The sequence below is a fragment of the Salvelinus fontinalis genome, chromosome 1, assembly GCF_029448725.1.
Source record: "Salvelinus fontinalis isolate EN_2023a chromosome 1, ASM2944872v1, whole genome shotgun sequence".
NCBI classification, from domain to species: Eukaryota; Metazoa; Chordata; class Actinopteri; order Salmoniformes; family Salmonidae; genus Salvelinus; species Salvelinus fontinalis.
Window position 1 is genome coordinate 73,906,675 of NC_074665.1, and position 17,191 is coordinate 73,923,865.

The following is a 17,191-nucleotide window of genomic DNA, read 5'->3' on the forward strand; positions in this document are numbered from 1 at the left end:
GGACAGGAGGGGTGGATAAGGGAGGACAGGGGGGTGGATAAGGGAAGACAGGAGGGGTGGATAAGGGAAGACAGGAGGGGTGGATAAGGGAAGACAGGAGGGGTGGATAAGGGAGGACAGGTGGGATGGATAAGGGAAGACAGGAGGGGTGGATAAGGGAAGACAGGAGGGGTGGATAAGGGAAGACAGGAGGGGTGGATAAGGGAGGATAGGAGGGGTGGATAAGGGAGGACAGGAGGGGTGGATAAGAGAGGACAGGGGATATGGATAAGGGAAGACAGGAGGGGTGGATAAGGGAGCACAGGAGGGAGCACAGGAGGGGTGGATAAGGGAGGACAGGTGGGATGGATAAGGGAAGACAGGAGGGGTGGATAAGGGAGGACAGGAGGGGTGGATAAGGGAGGACAGGTGGGATGGATAAGGGAAAACAGGAGGGGTGGATAAGGGAAGACAGGAGGGGTGGATAAGGGAAGACAGGAGGGGTGGATAAGGGAGGACAGGAGGGGTGGATAAGGGAGGACAGGGGATATGGATAAGGGAGGACAGGTGGGATGGATAAGGGAGGACAGGTGGGATGGATAAGGGAGGACAGGTGGGATGGATAAGGGAGGACAGGAGGGGTGGATAAGGGAGGACAGGAGGGGTGGATAAGGGAGGACAGGGGGATGGATAAGGGAAGACAGGAGGGGTGGATAAGGGAGCACAGGAGGGGTGGATAAGGGAGGACAGGAGGGATGGATGAGGGAAGACAGGAGGGGTTGATAAGGGAGGACAGGAGGGGTGGATAAGGGAGGACAGGTGGGATGGATAAGGGAAGACAGGAGGGGTGGATAAGGGAAGACAGGAGGGGTGGATAAGGGAGCACAGGAGGGAGCACAGGAGGGGTGGATAAGGGAGGACAGGAGGGATGGATAAGGGAGGACAGGAGGGATGGATAAGGGAGGACAGGAGGGGTGGATAAGGGAGGACAGGAGGGGTGGATAAGGGAGGACAGGTGGGATGGATAAGGGAAGACAGGAGGGGTGGATAAGGGAGGACAGGAGGGGTGGATAAGGGAGACAGGAGGGAGCACAGGAGGGGTGGATAAGGGAGGACAGGAGGGATGGATAAGGGAGGACAGGAGGGGTGGATAAGGGAGGACAGGAGGGGTGGATAAGGGAGGACAGGTGGGATGGATAAGGGAAGACAGGAGGGGTGGATAAGGGAAGACAGGAGGGGTGGATAAGGGAAGACAGGAGGGGTGGATAAGGGAAGACAGGAGGGGTGGATAAGGGAGGACAGGGGATATGGATAAGGGAGGACAGGTGGGATGGATAAGGGAGGACAGGTGGGATGGATAAGGGAGGACAGGAGGGGTGGATAAGGGAGGACAGGAGGGGTGGATAAGAGAGGACAGGGGATATGGATAAGGGAAGACAGGAGGGGTGGATAAGGGAGACAGGAGGGGTGGATAAGGGAGGACAGGAGGGGTGGATAAGGGAGGACAGGAGGGGTGGATAAGGGAGGACAGGAGGGATGGATAAGGGAGGACAGGAGGGGTGGATAAGGGAGGACAGGAGGGATGGATAAGGGAGGACAGGAGGGGTGGATAAGGGAAGACAGGAGGGGTGGATAAGGGAGGACAGGAGGGATGGATAAGGGAGGACAGGTGGGATGGATAAGGGAAGACAGGAGGGGTGGATAAGGGAAGACAGGAGGGGTGGATAAGGGAGGACAGGTGGGATGGATAAGGGAGGACAGGAGGGGTGGATAAGGGAGGACAGGAGGGGTGGATAAGGGAAGACAGGAGGGGTGGATAAGGGAAGACAGGAGGGGTGGATAAGGGAAGACAGGAGGGGTGGATAAGGGAGGACAGGAGGGATGGATAAGGGAAGACAGGAGGGGTGGATAAGGGAAGACAGGAGGGGTGGATAAGGGAAGACAGGAGGGGTGGATAAGGGAGGATAGGAGGGGTGGATAAGGGAGGACAGGAGGGGTGGATAAGAGAGGACAGGGGATATGGATAAGGGAAGACAGGAGGGGTGGATAAGGGAGCACAGGAGGGAGCACAGGAGGGGTGGATAAGGGAGGACAGGTGGGATGGATAAGGGAAGACAGGAGGGGTGGATAAGGGAGGACAGGAGGGGTGGATAAGGGAGGACAGGTGGGATGGATAAGGGAAGACAGGAGGGGTGGATAAGGGAAGACAGGAGGGGTGGATAAGGGAAGACAGGAGGGGTGGATAAGGGAGGACAGGAGGGGTGGATAAGGGAGGACAGGGGATATGGATAAGGGAGGACAGGTGGGATGGATAAGGGAGGACAGGTGGGATGGATAAGGGAGGACAGGTGGGATGGATAAGGGAGGACAGGAGGGGTGGATAAGGGAGGACAGGAGGGGTGGATAAGAGAGGACAGGGGATATGGATAAGGGAAGACAGGAGGGGTGGATAAGGGAGCACAGGAGGGGTGGATAAGGGAGGACAGGAGGGGTGGATAAGGGAGGACAGGAGGGATGGATGAGGGAAGACAGGAGGGGTTGATAAGGGAGGACAGGAGGGGTGGATAAGGGAGGACAGGTGGGATGGATAAGGGAAGACAGGAGGGGTGGATAAGGGAAGACAGGAGGGGTGGATAAGGGAGCACAGGAGGGAGCACAGGAGGGGTGGATAAGGGAGGACAGGAGGGATGGATAAGGGAAGACAGGAGGGATGGATGAGGGAAGACAGGAGGGGTTGATAAGGGAGGACAGGAGGGGTGGATAAGGGAGGACAGGTGGGATGGATAAGGGAAGACAGGAGGGGTGGATAAGGGAGGACAGGAGGGGTGGATAAGGGAGCACAGGAGGGAGCACAGGAGGGGTGGATAAGGGAGGACAGGTGGGATGGATAAGGGAAGACAGGAGGGGTGGATAAGGGAGGACAGGAGGGGTGGATAAGGGAGGACAGGAGGGATGGATAAGGGAAAACAGGAGGGGTGGATAAGGGAAGACAGGAGGGGTGGATAAGGGAAGACAGGAGGGGTGGATAAGGGAAGACAGGAGGGGTGGATAAGGGAGGACAGGGGATATGGATAAGGGAGGACAGGTGGGATGGATAAGGGAGGACAGGTGGGATGGATAAGGGAGGACAGGAGGGGTGGATAAGGGAGGACAGGAGGGGTGGATAAGAGAGGACAGGGGATATGGATAAGGGAAGACAGGAGGGGTGGATAAGGGAGCACAGGAGGGGTGGATAAGGGAGGACAGGAGGGGTGGATAAGGGAGGACAGGAGGGATGGATGAGGGAAGACAGGAGGTATGGATGAAGGGAAGACAGGAGGGGTGGATAAGGGAAGACAGGAGGGGTGGATAAGGGAGCACAGGAGGGGTGGATAAGGGAGCACAGGAGGGGTGGATAAGGGAGGACAGGTGGGATGGATAAGGGAAGACAGGAGGGGTGGATAAGGGAAGACAGGAGGGGTGGATAAGGGAAGACAGGAGGGGTGGATAAGGGAAGACAGGAGGGGTGGATAAGGGAGGACAGGAGGGGTGGATAAGGGAGGACAGGAGGGATGGATAAGGGAAGACAGGAGGGATGGATAAGGGAAGACAGGAGGGGTGGATAAGGGAGGACAGGAGGGGTGGATAAGGGAGGACAGGAGGGGTGGATAAGGGAGGACAGGTGGGATGGATAAGGGAGGACAGGTGGGATGGATAAGGGAGGACAGGAGGGGTGGATAAGGGAAGACAGGAGGGGTGGATAAGGGAAGACAGGAGGGGTGGATAAGGGAAGACAGGAGGGGTGGATAAGGGAAGACAGGAGGGGTGGATAAGGGAGGACAGGAGGGATGGATAAGGGAGGACAGGAGGGATGGATAAGGGAAGACAGGAGGGATGGATGAGGGAAGACAGGAGGGGTGGATAAGGGAGGACAGGAGGGGTGGATAAGGGAGGACAGGTGGGATGGATAAGGGAAGACAGGAGGGGTGGATAAGGGAAGACAGGAGGGGTGGATAAGGGAGCACAGGAGGGAGCACAGGAGGGGTGGATAAGGGAGGACAGGTGGGATGGATAAGGGAAGACAGGAGGGGTGGATAAGGGAGGACAGGAGGGGTGGATAAGGGAGGACAGGAGGGATGGATAAGGGAAAACAGGAGGGGTGGATAAGGGAAGACAGGAGGGGTGGATAAGGGAAGACAGGAGGGGTGGATAAGGGAGGACAGGAGGGATGGATAAGGGAGGACAGGGGATATGGATAAGGGAGGACAGGTGGGATGGATAAGGGAGGACAGGTGGGATGGATAAGGGAGGACAGGAGGGGTGGATAAGGGAGGACAGGAGGGGTGGATAAGAGAGGACAGGGGATATGGATAAGGGAAGACAGGAGGGGTGGATAAGGGAGCACAGGAGGGGTGGATAAGGGAGCACAGGAGGGGTGGATAAGGGAGGACAGGAGGGATGGATGAGGGAAGACAGGAGGTATGGATGAGGGAAGACAGGAGGGGTGGATAAGGGAAGACAGGAGGGGTGGATAAGGGAGCACAGGAGGGGTGGATAAGGGAGCACAGGAGGGGTGGATAAGGGAGGACAGGTGGGATGGATAAGGGAAGACAGGAGGGGTGGATAAGGGAAGACAGGAGGGGTGGATAAGGGAAGACAGGAGGGGTGGATAAGGGAAGACAGGAGGGGTGGATAAGGGAGGACAGGAGGGGTGGATAAGGGAGGACAGGAGGGATGGATAAGGGAAGACAGGAGGGATGGATGAGGGAAGACAGGAGGGATGGATAAGGGAGGACAGGAGGGGTGGATAAGGGAGGACAGGAGGGGTGGATAAGGGAAGACAGGGGATATGGATAAGGGAGGACAGGGGATATGGATAAGGGAGGTCAGGAGGGGTGGATAAGGGAAGACAGGAGGGGTGGATAAGGGAAGAAAGGGGATATGGATAAGGGAGGACAGGGGATATGGATAAGGGAGGACAGGAGGGGTGGATAAGGGAAGACAGGAGGGGTGGATAAGGGAGGACAGGGGATATGGATAAGGGAAGACAGTAGGGGTGGATAAGGGAAGACAGGAGGGGTGGATAGGTGGTGTGGATAAGGGAGGACAGGTGGGATGGATAAGGGAAGACAGGAGGGGTGAATAAGGGAAGACAGGAGGGGTGGATAAGGGAAGACAGGAGGGGTGGATAAGGGAAGACAGGAGGGGTGGATAAGGGAAGACAGGAGGGGTGGATAAGGGAAGAAAGGAGGGGTGGATAAGGGAGGACAGGAGGGGTGGATAAGGGAGGAGAGGAGGGATGGAAAAGGGAGGACAGGAGGGGTGGATAAGGGAGGACAGGAGGGATGGATAAGGGAGGACAGGAGGGATGGATAAGGGAGGAAAGGAGGGATTGATAAGGGAGGACAGGAGGGATGGATAAGGGAGGAGAGGAGGGATGGATAAGGGAAGACAGGAGGGATGGATGAGGGAAGACAGGAGGGATGGATAAGGGAGGACAGGAGGGGTGGATAAGGGAGGACAGGAGGGGTGGATAAGGGAAGACAGGGGATATGGATAAGGGAGGACAGGGGATATGGATAAGGGAGGTCAGGAGGGGTGGATAAGGGAAGACAGGAGGGGTGGATAAGGGAAGAAAGGGGATATGGATAAGGGAGGACAGGGGATATGGATAAGGGAGGACAGGAGGGGTGGATAAGGGAAGACAGGAGGGGTGGATAAGGGAGGACAGGGGATATGGATAAGGGAAGACAGTAGGGGTGGATAAGGGAAGACAGGAGGGGTGGATAGGTGGTGTGGATAAGGGAGGACAGGTGGGATGGATAAGGGAAGACAGGAGGGGTGAATAAGGGAAGACAGGAGGGGTGGATAAGGGAAGACAGGAGGGGTGGATAAGGGAAGACAGGAGGGGTGGATAAGGGAAGACAGGAGGGGTGGATAAGGGAAGAAAGGAGGGGTGGATAAGGGAGGACAGGAGGGGTGGATAAGGGAGGAGAGGAGGGATGGAAAAGGGAGGACAGGAGGGGTGGATAAGGGAGGACAGGAGGGATGGATAAGGGAGGACAGGAGGGATGGATAAGGGAGGAAAGGAGGGATTGATAAGGGAGGACAGGAGGGATGGATAAGGGAGGAGAGGAGGGGTGGATAAGGGAGGACAGGAGGGGTGGATAAGGGAGGACAGGAGGGATGGATAAGGGAGGACAGGAGGGGTGGATAAGGGAGGACAGGAGGGATGGATAAGGGAGGACAGGAGGGGTGGATAAGGGAGGACAGGAGGGATGATAAGGGAGGACATGAGGGGTGGATAAGGGAAGACAGGAGGGGTGGATAAGGGAGGACAGGAGGGATGGATAAGGGAGGACAGGTGGGATGGATAAGGGAAGACAGGAGGGGTGGATAAGGGAAGACGGGAGGGGTGGATAAGGGAGGACAGGTGGGATGGATAAGGGAGGACAGGAGGGGTGGATAAGGGAGGACAGGAGGGGTGGATAAGGGAAGACAGGAGGGGTGGATAAGGGAAGACAGGAGGGGTGGATAAGGGAAGACAGGAGGGGTGGATAAGGGAGGACAGGTGGGATGGATAAGGGAAGACAGGAGGGGTGGATAAGGGAAGACAGGAGGGGTGGATAAGGGAAGACAGGAGGGGTGGATAAGGGAGGATAGGAGGGGTGGATAAGGGAGGACAGGAGGGGTGGATAAGAGAGGACAGGGGATATGGATAAGGGAAGACAGGAGGGGTGGATAAGGGAGCACAGGAGGGAGCACAGGAGGGGTGGATAAGGGAGGACAGGTGGGATGGATAAGGGAAGACAGGAGTGGTGGATAAGGGAGGACAGGAGGGGTGGATAAGGGAGGACAGGTGGGATGGATAAGGGAAAACAGGAGGGGTGGATAAGGGAAGACAGGAGGGGTGGATAAGGGAAGACAGGAGGGGTGGATAAGGGAGGACAGGAGGGGTGGATAAGGGAGGACAGGGGATATGGATAAGGGAGGACAGGTGGGATGGATAAGGGAGGACAGGTGGGATGGATAAGGGAGGACAGGTGGGATGGATAAGGGAGGACAGGAGGGGTGGATAAGGGAGGACAGGAGGGGTGGATAAGAGAGGACAGGGGATATGGATAAGGGAAGACAGGAGGGGTGGATAAGGGAGCACAGGAGGGGTGGATAAGGGAGGACAGGAGGGGTGGATAAGGGAGGACAGGAGGGATGGATGAGGGAAGACAGGAGGGGTTGATAAGGGAGGACAGGAGGGGTGGATAAGGGAGGACAGGTGGGATGGATAAGGGAAGACAGGAGGGGTGGATAAGGGAAGACAGGAGGGGTGGATAAGGGAGCACAGGAGGGAGCACAGGAGGGGTGGATAAGGGAGGACAGGAGGGATGGATAAGGGAAGACAGGAGGGGTTGATAAGGGAGGACAGGAGGGGTGGATAAGGGAGGACAGGTGGGATGGATAAGGGAAGACAGGAGGGGTGGATAAGGGAGGACAGGAGGGGTGGATAAGGGAGCACAGGAGGGAGCACAGGAGGGGTGGATAAGGGAGGACAGGTGGGATGGATAAGGGAAGACAGGAGGGGTGGATAAGGGAGGACAGGAGGGGTGGATAAGGGAGGACAGGTGGGATGGATAAGGGAAAACAGGAGGGGTGGATAAGGGAAGACAGGAGGGGTGGATAAGGGAAGACAGGAGGGGTGGATAAGGGAAGACAGGAGGGGTGGATAAGGGAGGACAGGGGATATGGATAAGGGAGGACAGGTGGGATGGATAAGGGAGGACAGGTGGGATGGATAAGGGAGGACAGGAGGGGTGGATAAGGGAGGACAGGAGGGGTGGATAAGAGAGGACAGGGGATATGGATAAGGGAAGACAGGAGGGGTGGATAAGGGAGCACAGGAGGGGTGGATAAGGGAGGACAGGAGGGGTGGATAAGGGAGGACAGGTGGGATGGATAAGGGAGGACAGGAGGGGTGGATAAGGGAGGACAGGAGGGGTGGATAAGGGAAGACAGGAGGGGTGGATAAGGGAAGACAGGAGGGGTGGATAAGGGAAGACAGGAGGGGTGGATAAGGGAGGACAGGTGGGATGGATAAGGGAAGACAGGAGGGGTGGATAAGGGAAGACAGGAGGGGTGGATAAGGGAAGACAGGAGGGGTGGATAAGGGAGGATAGGAGGGGTGGATAAGGGAGGACAGGAGGGGTGGATAAGAGAGGACAGGGGATATGGATAAGGGAAGACAGGAGGGGTGGATAAGGGAGCACAGGAGGGAGCACAGGAGGGGTGGATAAGGGAGGACAGGTGGGATGGATAAGGGAAGACAGGAGGGGTGGATAAGGGAGGACAGGAGGGGTGGATAAGGGAGGACAGGTGGGATGGATAAGGGAAAACAGGAGGGGTGGATAAGGGAAGACAGGAGGGGTGGATAAGGGAAGACAGGAGGGGTGGATAAGGGAGGACAGGAGGGGTGGATAAGGGAGGACAGGGGATATGGATAAGGGAGGACAGGTGGGATGGATAAGGGAGGACAGGTGGGATGGATAAGGGAGGACAGGTGGGATGGATAAGGGAGGACAGGAGGGGTGGATAAGGGAGGACAGGAGGGGTGGATAAGAGAGGACAGGGGATATGGATAAGGGAAGACAGGAGGGGTGGATAAGGGAGCACAGGAGGGGTGGATAAGGGAGGACAGGAGGGGTGGATAAGGGAGGACAGGAGGGATGGATGAGGGAAGACAGGAGGGGTTGATAAGGGAGGACAGGAGGGGTGGATAAGGGAGGACAGGTGGGATGGATAAGGGAAGACAGGAGGGGTGGATAAGGGAAGACAGGAGGGGTGGATAAGGGAGCACAGGAGGGAGCACAGGAGGGGTGGATAAGGGAGGACAGGAGGGATGGATAAGGGAAGACAGGAGGGATGGATGAGGGAAGACAGGAGGGGTTGATAAGGGAGGACAGGAGGGGTGGATAAGGGAGGACAGGTGGGATGGATAAGGGAAGACAGGAGGGGTGGATAAGGGAGGACAGGAGGGGTGGATAAGGGAGCACAGGAGGGAGCACAGGAGGGGTGGATAAGGGAGGACAGGTGGGATGGATAAGGGAAGACAGGAGGGGTGGATAAGGGAGGACAGGAGGGGTGGATAAGGGAGGACAGGTGGGATGGATAAGGGAAAACAGGAGGGGTGGATAAGGGAAGACAGGAGGGGTGGATAAGGGAAGACAGGAGGGGTGGATAAGGGAAGACAGGAGGGGTGGATAAGGGAGGACAGGGGATATGGATAAGGGAGGACAGGTGGGATGGATAAGGGAGGACAGGTGGGATGGATAAGGGAGGACAGGAGGGGTGGATAAGGGAGGACAGGAGGGGTGGATAAGAGAGGACAGGGGATATGGATAAGGGAAGACAGGAGGGGTGGATAAGGGAGCACAGGAGGGGTGGATAAGGGAGGACAGGAGGGGTGGATAAGGGAGGACAGGAGGGGTGGATAAGGGAGGACAGGAGGGATGGATAAGGGAGGACAGGAGGGGTGGATAAGGGAGGACAGGAGGGATGATAAGGGAGGACATGAGGGGTGGATAAGGGAAGACAGGAGGGGTGGATAAGGGAGGACAGGAGGGATGGATAAGGGAGGACAGGTGGGATGGATAAGGGAAGACAGGAGGGGTGGATAAGGGAAGACGGGAGGGGTGGATAAGGGAGGACAGGTGGGATGGATAAGGGAGGACAGGAGGGGTGGATAAGGGAGGACAGGAGGGGTGGATAAGGGAAGACAGGAGGGGTGGATAAGGGAAGACAGGAGGGGTGGATAAGGGAGGACAGGTGGGATGGATAAGGGAAGACAGGAGGGGTGGATAAGGGAAGACAGGAGGGGTGGATAAGGGAAGACAGGAGGGGTGGATAAGGGAGGATAGGAGGGGTGGATAAGGGAGGACAGGAGGGGTGGATAAGAGAGGACAGGGGATATGGATAAGGGAAGACAGGAGGGGTGGATAAGGGAGCACAGGAGGGAGCACAGGAGGGGTGGATAAGGGAGGACAGGTGGGATGGATAAGGGAAGACAGGAGGGGTGGATAAGGGAGGACAGGAGGGGTGGATAAGGGAGGACAGGTGGGATGGATAAGGGAAAACAGGAGGGGTGGATAAGGGAAGACAGGAGGGGTGGATAAGGGAAGACAGGAGGGGTGGATAAGGGAGGACAGGAGGGGTGGATAAGGGAGGACAGGGGATATGGATAAGGGAGGACAGGTGGGATGGATAAGGGAGGACAGGTGGGATGGATAAGGGAGGACAGGTGGGATGGATAAGGGAGGACAGGAGGGGTGGATAAGGGAGGACAGGAGGGGTGGATAAGAGAGGACAGGGGATATGGATAAGGGAAGACAGGAGGGGTGGATAAGGGAGCACAGGAGGGGTGGATAAGGGAGGACAGGAGGGATGGATGAGGGAAGACAGGAGGGGTTGATAAGGGAGGACAGGAGGGGTGGATAAGGGAGGACAGGTGGGATGGATAAGGGAAGACAGGAGGGGTGGATAAGGGAAGACAGGAGGGGTGGATAAGGGAGCACAGGAGGGAGCACAGGAGGGGTGGATAAGGGAGGACAGGAGGGATGGATAAGGGAAGACAGGAGGGATGGATGAGGGAAGACAGGAGGGGTTGATAAGGGAGGACAGGAGGGGTGGATAAGGGAGGACAGGGGATATGGATAAGGGAGGACAGGTGGGATGGATAAGGGAGGACAGGTGGGATGGATAAGGGAGGACAGGTGGGATGGATAAGGGAGGACAGGAGGGGTGGATAAGGGAGGACAGGAGGGGTGGATAAGAGAGGACAGGGGATATGGATAAGGGAAGACAGGAGGGGTGGATAAGGGAGCACAGGAGGGGTGGATAAGGGAGGACAGGAGGGATGGATGAGGGAAGACAGGAGGGGTTGATAAGGGAGGACAGGAGGGGTGGATAAGGGAGGACAGGTGGGATGGATAAGGGAAGACAGGAGGGGTGGATAAGGGAAGACAGGAGGGGTGGATAAGGGAGCACAGGAGGGAGCACAGGAGGGGTGGATAAGGGAGGACAGGAGGGATGGATAAGGGAAGACAGGAGGGATGGATGAGGGAAGACAGGAGGGGTGGATAAGGGAGGACAGGAGGGGTGGATAAGGGAGGACAGGTGGGATGGATAAGGGAAGACAGGAGGGGTGGATAAGGGAGGACAGGAGGGGTGGATAAGGGAGCACAGGAGGGAGCACAGGAGGGGTGGATAAGGGAGGACAGGTGGGATGGATAAGGGAAGACAGGAGGGGTGGATAAGGGAGGACAGGAGGGGTGGATAAGGGAGGACAGGTGGGATGGATAAGGGAAGACAGGAGGGGTGGATAAGGGAGGACAGGAGGGGTGGATAAGGGAGGACAGGTGGGATGGATAAGGGAAAACAGGAGGGGTGGATAAGGGAAGACAGGAGGGGTGGATAAGGGAAGACAGGAGGGGTGGATAAGGGAGGACAGGAGGGGTGGATAAGGGAGGACAGGGGATATGGATAAGGGAGGACAGGTGGGATGGATAAGGGAGGACAGGTGGGATGGATAAGGGAGGACAGGTGGGATGGATAAGGGAGGACAGGAGGGGTGGATAAGGGAGGACAGGAGGGGTGGATAAGAGAGGACAGGGGATATGGATAAGGGAAGACAGGAGGGGTGGATAAGGGAGCACAGGAGGGGTGGATAAGGGAGGACAGGAGGGGTGGATAAGGGAGGACAGGAGGGATGGATGAGGGAAGACAGGAGGGGTTGATAAGGGAGGACAGGAGGGGTGGATAAGGGAGGACAGGTGGGATGGATAAGGGAAGACAGGAGGGGTGGATAAGGGAAGACAGGAGGGGTGGATAAGGGAGCACAGGAGGGAGCACAGGAGGGGTGGATAAGGGAGGACAGGAGGGATGGATAAGGGAAGACAGGAGGGATGGATGAGGGAAGACAGGAGGGGTTGATAAGGGAGGACAGGAGGGGTGGATAAGGGAGGACAGGTGGGATGGATAAGGGAAGACAGGAGGGGTGGATAAGGGAGGACAGGAGTGGTGGATAAGGGAGCACAGGAGGGAGCACAGGAGGGGTGGATAAGGGAGGACAGGTGGGATGGATAAGGGAAGACAGGAGGGGTGGATAAGGGAGGACAGGAGGGGTGGATAAGGGAGGACAGGTGGGATGGATAAGGGAAAACAGGAGGGGTGGATAAGGGAAGACAGGAGGGGTGGATAAGGGAAGACAGGAGGGGTGGATAAGGGAAGACAGGAGGGGTGGATAAGGGAGGACAGGGGATATGGATAAGGGAGGACAGGTGGGATGGATAAGGGAGGACAGGTGGGATGGATAAGGGAGGACAGGAGGGGTGGATAAGGGAGGACAGGAGGGGTGGATAAGAGAGGACAGGGGATATGGATAAGGGAAGACAGGAGGGGTGGATAAGGGAGCACAGGAGGGGTGGATAAGGGAGGACAGGAGGGGTGGATAAGGGAGGACAGGAGGGATGGATGAGGGAAGACAGGAGGTATGGATGAAGGAAGACAGGAGGGGTGGATAAGGGAAGACAGGAGGGGTGGATAAGGGAGCACAGGAGGGGTGGATAAGGGAGCACAGGAGGGGTGGATAAGGGAGGACAGGTGGGATGGATAAGGGAAGACAGGAGGGGTGGATAAGGGAAGACAGGAGGGGTGGATAAGGGAAGACAGGAGGGGTGGATAAGGGAAGACAGGAGGGGTGGATAAGGGAGGACAGGAGGGGTGGATAAGGGAGGACAGGAGGGATGGATAAGGGAAGACAGGAGGGATGGATAAAGGAAGACAGGAGGGGTGGATAAGGGAAGACAGGAGGGGTGGATAAGGGAGCACAGGAGGGGTGGATAAGGGAGGACAGGTGGGATGGATAAGGGAGGACAGGTGGGATGGATAAGGGAAGACAGGAGGGGTGGATAAGGGAAGACAGGAGGGGTGGATAAGGGAGGACAGGAGGGGTGGATAAGGGAAGACAGGAGGGATGGATAAGGGAAGACAGGAGGGGTGGATAAGGGAGGACAGGGGATATGGATAAGGGAGGACAGGTGGGATGGATAAGGGAGGACAGGTGGGATGGATAAGGGAGGACAGGAGGGGTGGATAAGGGAGGACAGGAGGGGTGGATAAGAGAGGACAGGGGATATGGATAAGGGAAGACAGGAGGGGTGGATAAGGGAGCACAGGAGGGGTGGATAAGGGAGGACAGGAGGGGTGGATAAGGGAGGACAGGAGGGATGGATGAGGGAAGACAGGAGGTATGGATGAAGGAAGACAGGAGGGGTGGATAAGGGAAGACAGGAGGGGTGGATAAGGGAGCACAGGAGGGGTGGATAAGGGAGCACAGGAGGGGTGGATAAGGGAGGACAGGTGGGATGGATAAGGGAAGACAGGAGGGGTGGATAAGGGAAGACAGGAGGGGTGGATAAGGGAAGACAGGAGGGGTGGATAAGGGAAGACAGGAGGGGTGGATAAGGGAGGACAGGAGGGGTGGATAAGGGAGGACAGGAGGGATGGATAAGGGAAGACAGGAGGGATGGATAAAGGAAGACAGGAGGGGTGGATAAGGGAAGACAGGAGGGGTGGATAAGGGAGCACAGGAGGGGTGGATAAGGGAGGACAGGTGGGATGGATAAGGGAGGACAGGTGGGATGGATAAGGGAAGACAGGAGGGGTGGATAAGGGAAGACAGGAGGGGTGGATAAGGGAAGACAGGAGGGGTGGATAAGGGAAGACAGGAGGGGTGGATAAGGGAAGACAGGAGGGGTGGATAAGGGAGGACAGGAGGGATGGATAAGGGAGGACAGGAGGGATGGATAAGGGAGGACAGGAGAGATGGATAAGGGAGGACAGGAGAGGTGGATAAGGGAGGACAGGAGGGGTGGATAAGGGAGGACAGGAGGGATGATAAGGGAGGACAGGTGGGATGGATAAGGGATGACAGGAGGGGTGGATAAGGGAGGACAGGAGGGGTGGATAAGGGAGGACAGGAGGGGTGGATAAGGGAGGACAGGAGGGATGGATAAGGGAGGACAGGAGGGATGGATAAGGGAGGACAGGGGGGATGGATAAGGGAAGTCAGGAGTGGTGGATAAGGGAGGACAGGAGGGATGGATAAGGGAGGACAGGAGGGATGATAAGGGAGGACAGGTGGGATGGATAAGGGATGACAGGAGGGGTGGATAAGGGAGGACAGGAGGGGTGGATAAGGGAGGACAGGAGGGGTGGATAAGGGAGGACAGGAGGGGTGGATAAGGGAGGACAGGAGGGATGGATAAGGGAGGACAGGGGGGATGGATAAGGGAAGTCAGGAGTGGTGGATAAGGGAGGACAGGAGGGATGGATAAGGGAGGACAGGTGGGATGGATAAGGGAGGACAGGAGGGGTGGATAAGGGAGGACAGGAGGGGTGGATAAGGGAGACAGGAGGGGTGGATAAGGGAGACCAGGAGGGGTGGATAAGGGAGGACAGGAGGGGTGGATAAGGGAAGACAGGAGGGGTGGATAAGGGAAGACAGGAGGGGTGGATAAGGGAGGACAGGAGGGGTGGATAAGGGAGGACAGGAGGGGTGGATAAGGGAGGACAGGAGGGATGGATAAGGGAAGACAGGAGGGGTGGATAAGGGAGGACAGGAGGGGTGGATAAGGGAAGACAGGAGGGGTGGATAAGGGAGGACAGGAGGGGTGGATAAGGGAGGAAAGGTGGGATGGATAAGGGAGGACAGGAGGGGTGGATAAGGGAGGACAGGTGGGATGGACAAGGGAAGACATGAGGAATAAGATAGAACAGAGAGGGTTTGGTGAGGTAAATACATTTTAGCATGGCAAGATCATAACCCATATCAAAATCTCAGCATCCCCATCTCTAACCTCACAGGCACAATTGGCAGGACACTTGACCTTGTTGGTGGGCTCGGGGGTGGGGGGCGACATCACCCTGGTCTGCTCCTCAAACTCAGCCTTCAGCATGGCCTCCTGGCTCTGGCAGCGCAGGTCCCGGGGGTGGATGGCCTCCAGGTTCTCCCCAGAGAAGTGAGCCGGTCCCCCGCAAGCCCCCATCAGCTTCACCTTCTTCCGGATGCCCCACTCCCTCAGCGGCAGCAGGTAGCAGTTGCAGTAGATGGGGTTTCCAGCCAGGTTAAGGCGGGCCAGCTTGGGGGAGGCTGGAGTGAAGGGCTGGAGGACACGGAGCTGGTTGTGGCTGAGATCCAGGTGGGTGAGGAAGGGGGACAGGGACACAGCCGTGTGGGACAGGTCCTGCAGGGACATGTGGTCCATGAAGAGGTGGGTGAGTTTGTTCATGGAGACAGTCTCCTCACCCAGGAAGGTCATGGGGTTGAAGCTGAGGTCCAGACGGGTCACCTCTGGGAGTCTGGAGAGAGGGAACAGAGAGAAAGCAGATAGACAGAGCAAGAGAGACCGAGAGAGAGGAATGAGGGATGGATGGTTGGTAGAATAGGCCTTTATGGTGCCTGGAAAAAGGGTGGTGTGGTGTGGTGTATGTCAGGGAAGAGTGTGGGGGCCAGTACAAAAGAAAAGTATGAATGTATGTACTTGTAAGTCGCTCTGGATAAGAGCGTCTGCTAAATGACGTAAATGTAAAATGTAAATGTAAGAGATAACACAACCATCATACCTGGTCATGGTCTCAGTAGGAAAGAACTGCAGCTCGTTGTGGTCAAGGCTGAGGCGCGTGAGGGTGAACAGGCCTGCGAAGGCCTCAGTGGCCATGTAGTTAACAGAGTTGTGGCTAAGGCGCAGCCATTTTATGTTCTGCAGGCCCTGGAAGGCCATGTTGGGGATATAAGTGAGCTGGTTGTGGGTGAGGGAGAGCAGGTTGAGGAACCCCAGCTGAGAGAAGGCCCCTGGCTGGATCTCCTCCACTCGGTTACGGTCAATCAGCAGCTGCTTCAGTGAGGAGAGACCGTCGAACGACTCCTGGAGATGGGAGAGGAGAGAGAGTGGGAGGAAGGGGGAATGAGAGGGAGGGGAGAGAGTGGCGGCAAGACAAAGAGAGAGAGAGAGAGAGATAAAGGGAAAATGAGATGAAGAAAGAGAGTGTGGAGCTTTTCATTTTCAATACCAAGTTCCCCCAGAAACATAGTCAAACCACAGAAACAGTCACATATAACACAGTCCTCTCTCACCTGATAGAGGATCTCCATGTTGTTGTTGGCCAGGTTGAGGAAGACGAGACGACCCAGAGCACGGAACGCCCCCTCCTTCACGGTGCGGAGATTGCAGCGCTGCATGGACAGGTGTGTCAGGTACGGCGTGTGTTTGAATGCACCTGATGGCAGCTCCTGGATGTAGTTGCTTCTCAGATCCAGTTTCACTGTAATCTGATGGGGGGAAGGGATTGATAATGATTGAGATTTGTTTAATAGGATTTTGTAATTCAACCTGAATTCTCCCCGGCTGCATGTTTTGGTTTTTGCCCTAGCAATACACAGCTGATTCAAATAATCAACTCATCACCAAGCATTATTTTAATCAACTGTGTAGTGCTAGGGCAAAAAACTAAATGTCCACCCAGGAGGGCCCCAGGACATGGTCTGGGAAACCCTGCTGTATTCAAACAGGTTGTCCCTTGAATTATAATCATTAAGCTTACTTCATAAAATCCAGAATTTCAATGAGTCAGTCACATGGGGTTTAGGCTTACCTCGTCGATTGTGGGAGGCACCTCTGTCAGGTTTTTGTTGACACAGGTAACAGTGAGTGAGATTTGGTCACATATGCACTCCTTTGGGCACTTGCCAAGGTGCGCCCCCGGGATGGCCAAGAGCAGTACCAGCAGAGACCTCAAGGCTGCGGGGCAGTCCATCGAATACATCTGGAAAATCAAAGGAGATTCAACTGGCTGCGCAAATATTATTCTACTACAAGATAAACAAAGTTGACAGCCATTCCATATCCCATGTAGACCTATTTGTTTTAGAGAGTCTCAGTCTTATCCCTTTATCGAGTTAATCCAATTTCTCAACCCGTCTATTTTTCGGATTAGAGTAATTTGGGCTATTTGCTTTCTCAAGTCTTTGCTAGTATGCGTCGGTTTTCGGCGGTCTTACATTCCACGGCTTAATTATCAACTCGGTGAGACGCATCTCGACTTGAAAAGCCGTTTGACACCTCGCCGCGTTAAAACTATCTAAATACATGTATTTAAATGTGGTCCCAACAACTCCAATTACGCA

General features: G+C 56.2%; 1 protein-coding gene across 2 annotated transcripts in view; it reads right to left on the bottom strand.

Moving 5' to 3' along the window:
• Nucleotides 1–17,191, bottom strand: part of LOC129861463 (chondroadherin-like protein) — a 42,298-nt gene that overhangs the window by 23,460 nt on the left and 1,647 nt on the right. For both annotated transcript variants that reach the window (XM_055932836.1, XM_055932845.1), the window contains exons 2-5: nt 16,660–16,830; nt 16,142–16,336; nt 15,631–15,932; nt 14,865–15,366 (exon numbers count right to left, since the gene is read on the bottom strand). In XM_055932836.1, coding sequence (XP_055788811.1) covers nt 14,865–15,366; nt 15,631–15,932; nt 16,142–16,336; nt 16,660–16,830 — 1,170 coding nt within the window. The remainder of the gene's footprint in view (nt 1–14,864; nt 15,367–15,630; nt 15,933–16,141; nt 16,337–16,659; nt 16,831–17,191) is intronic.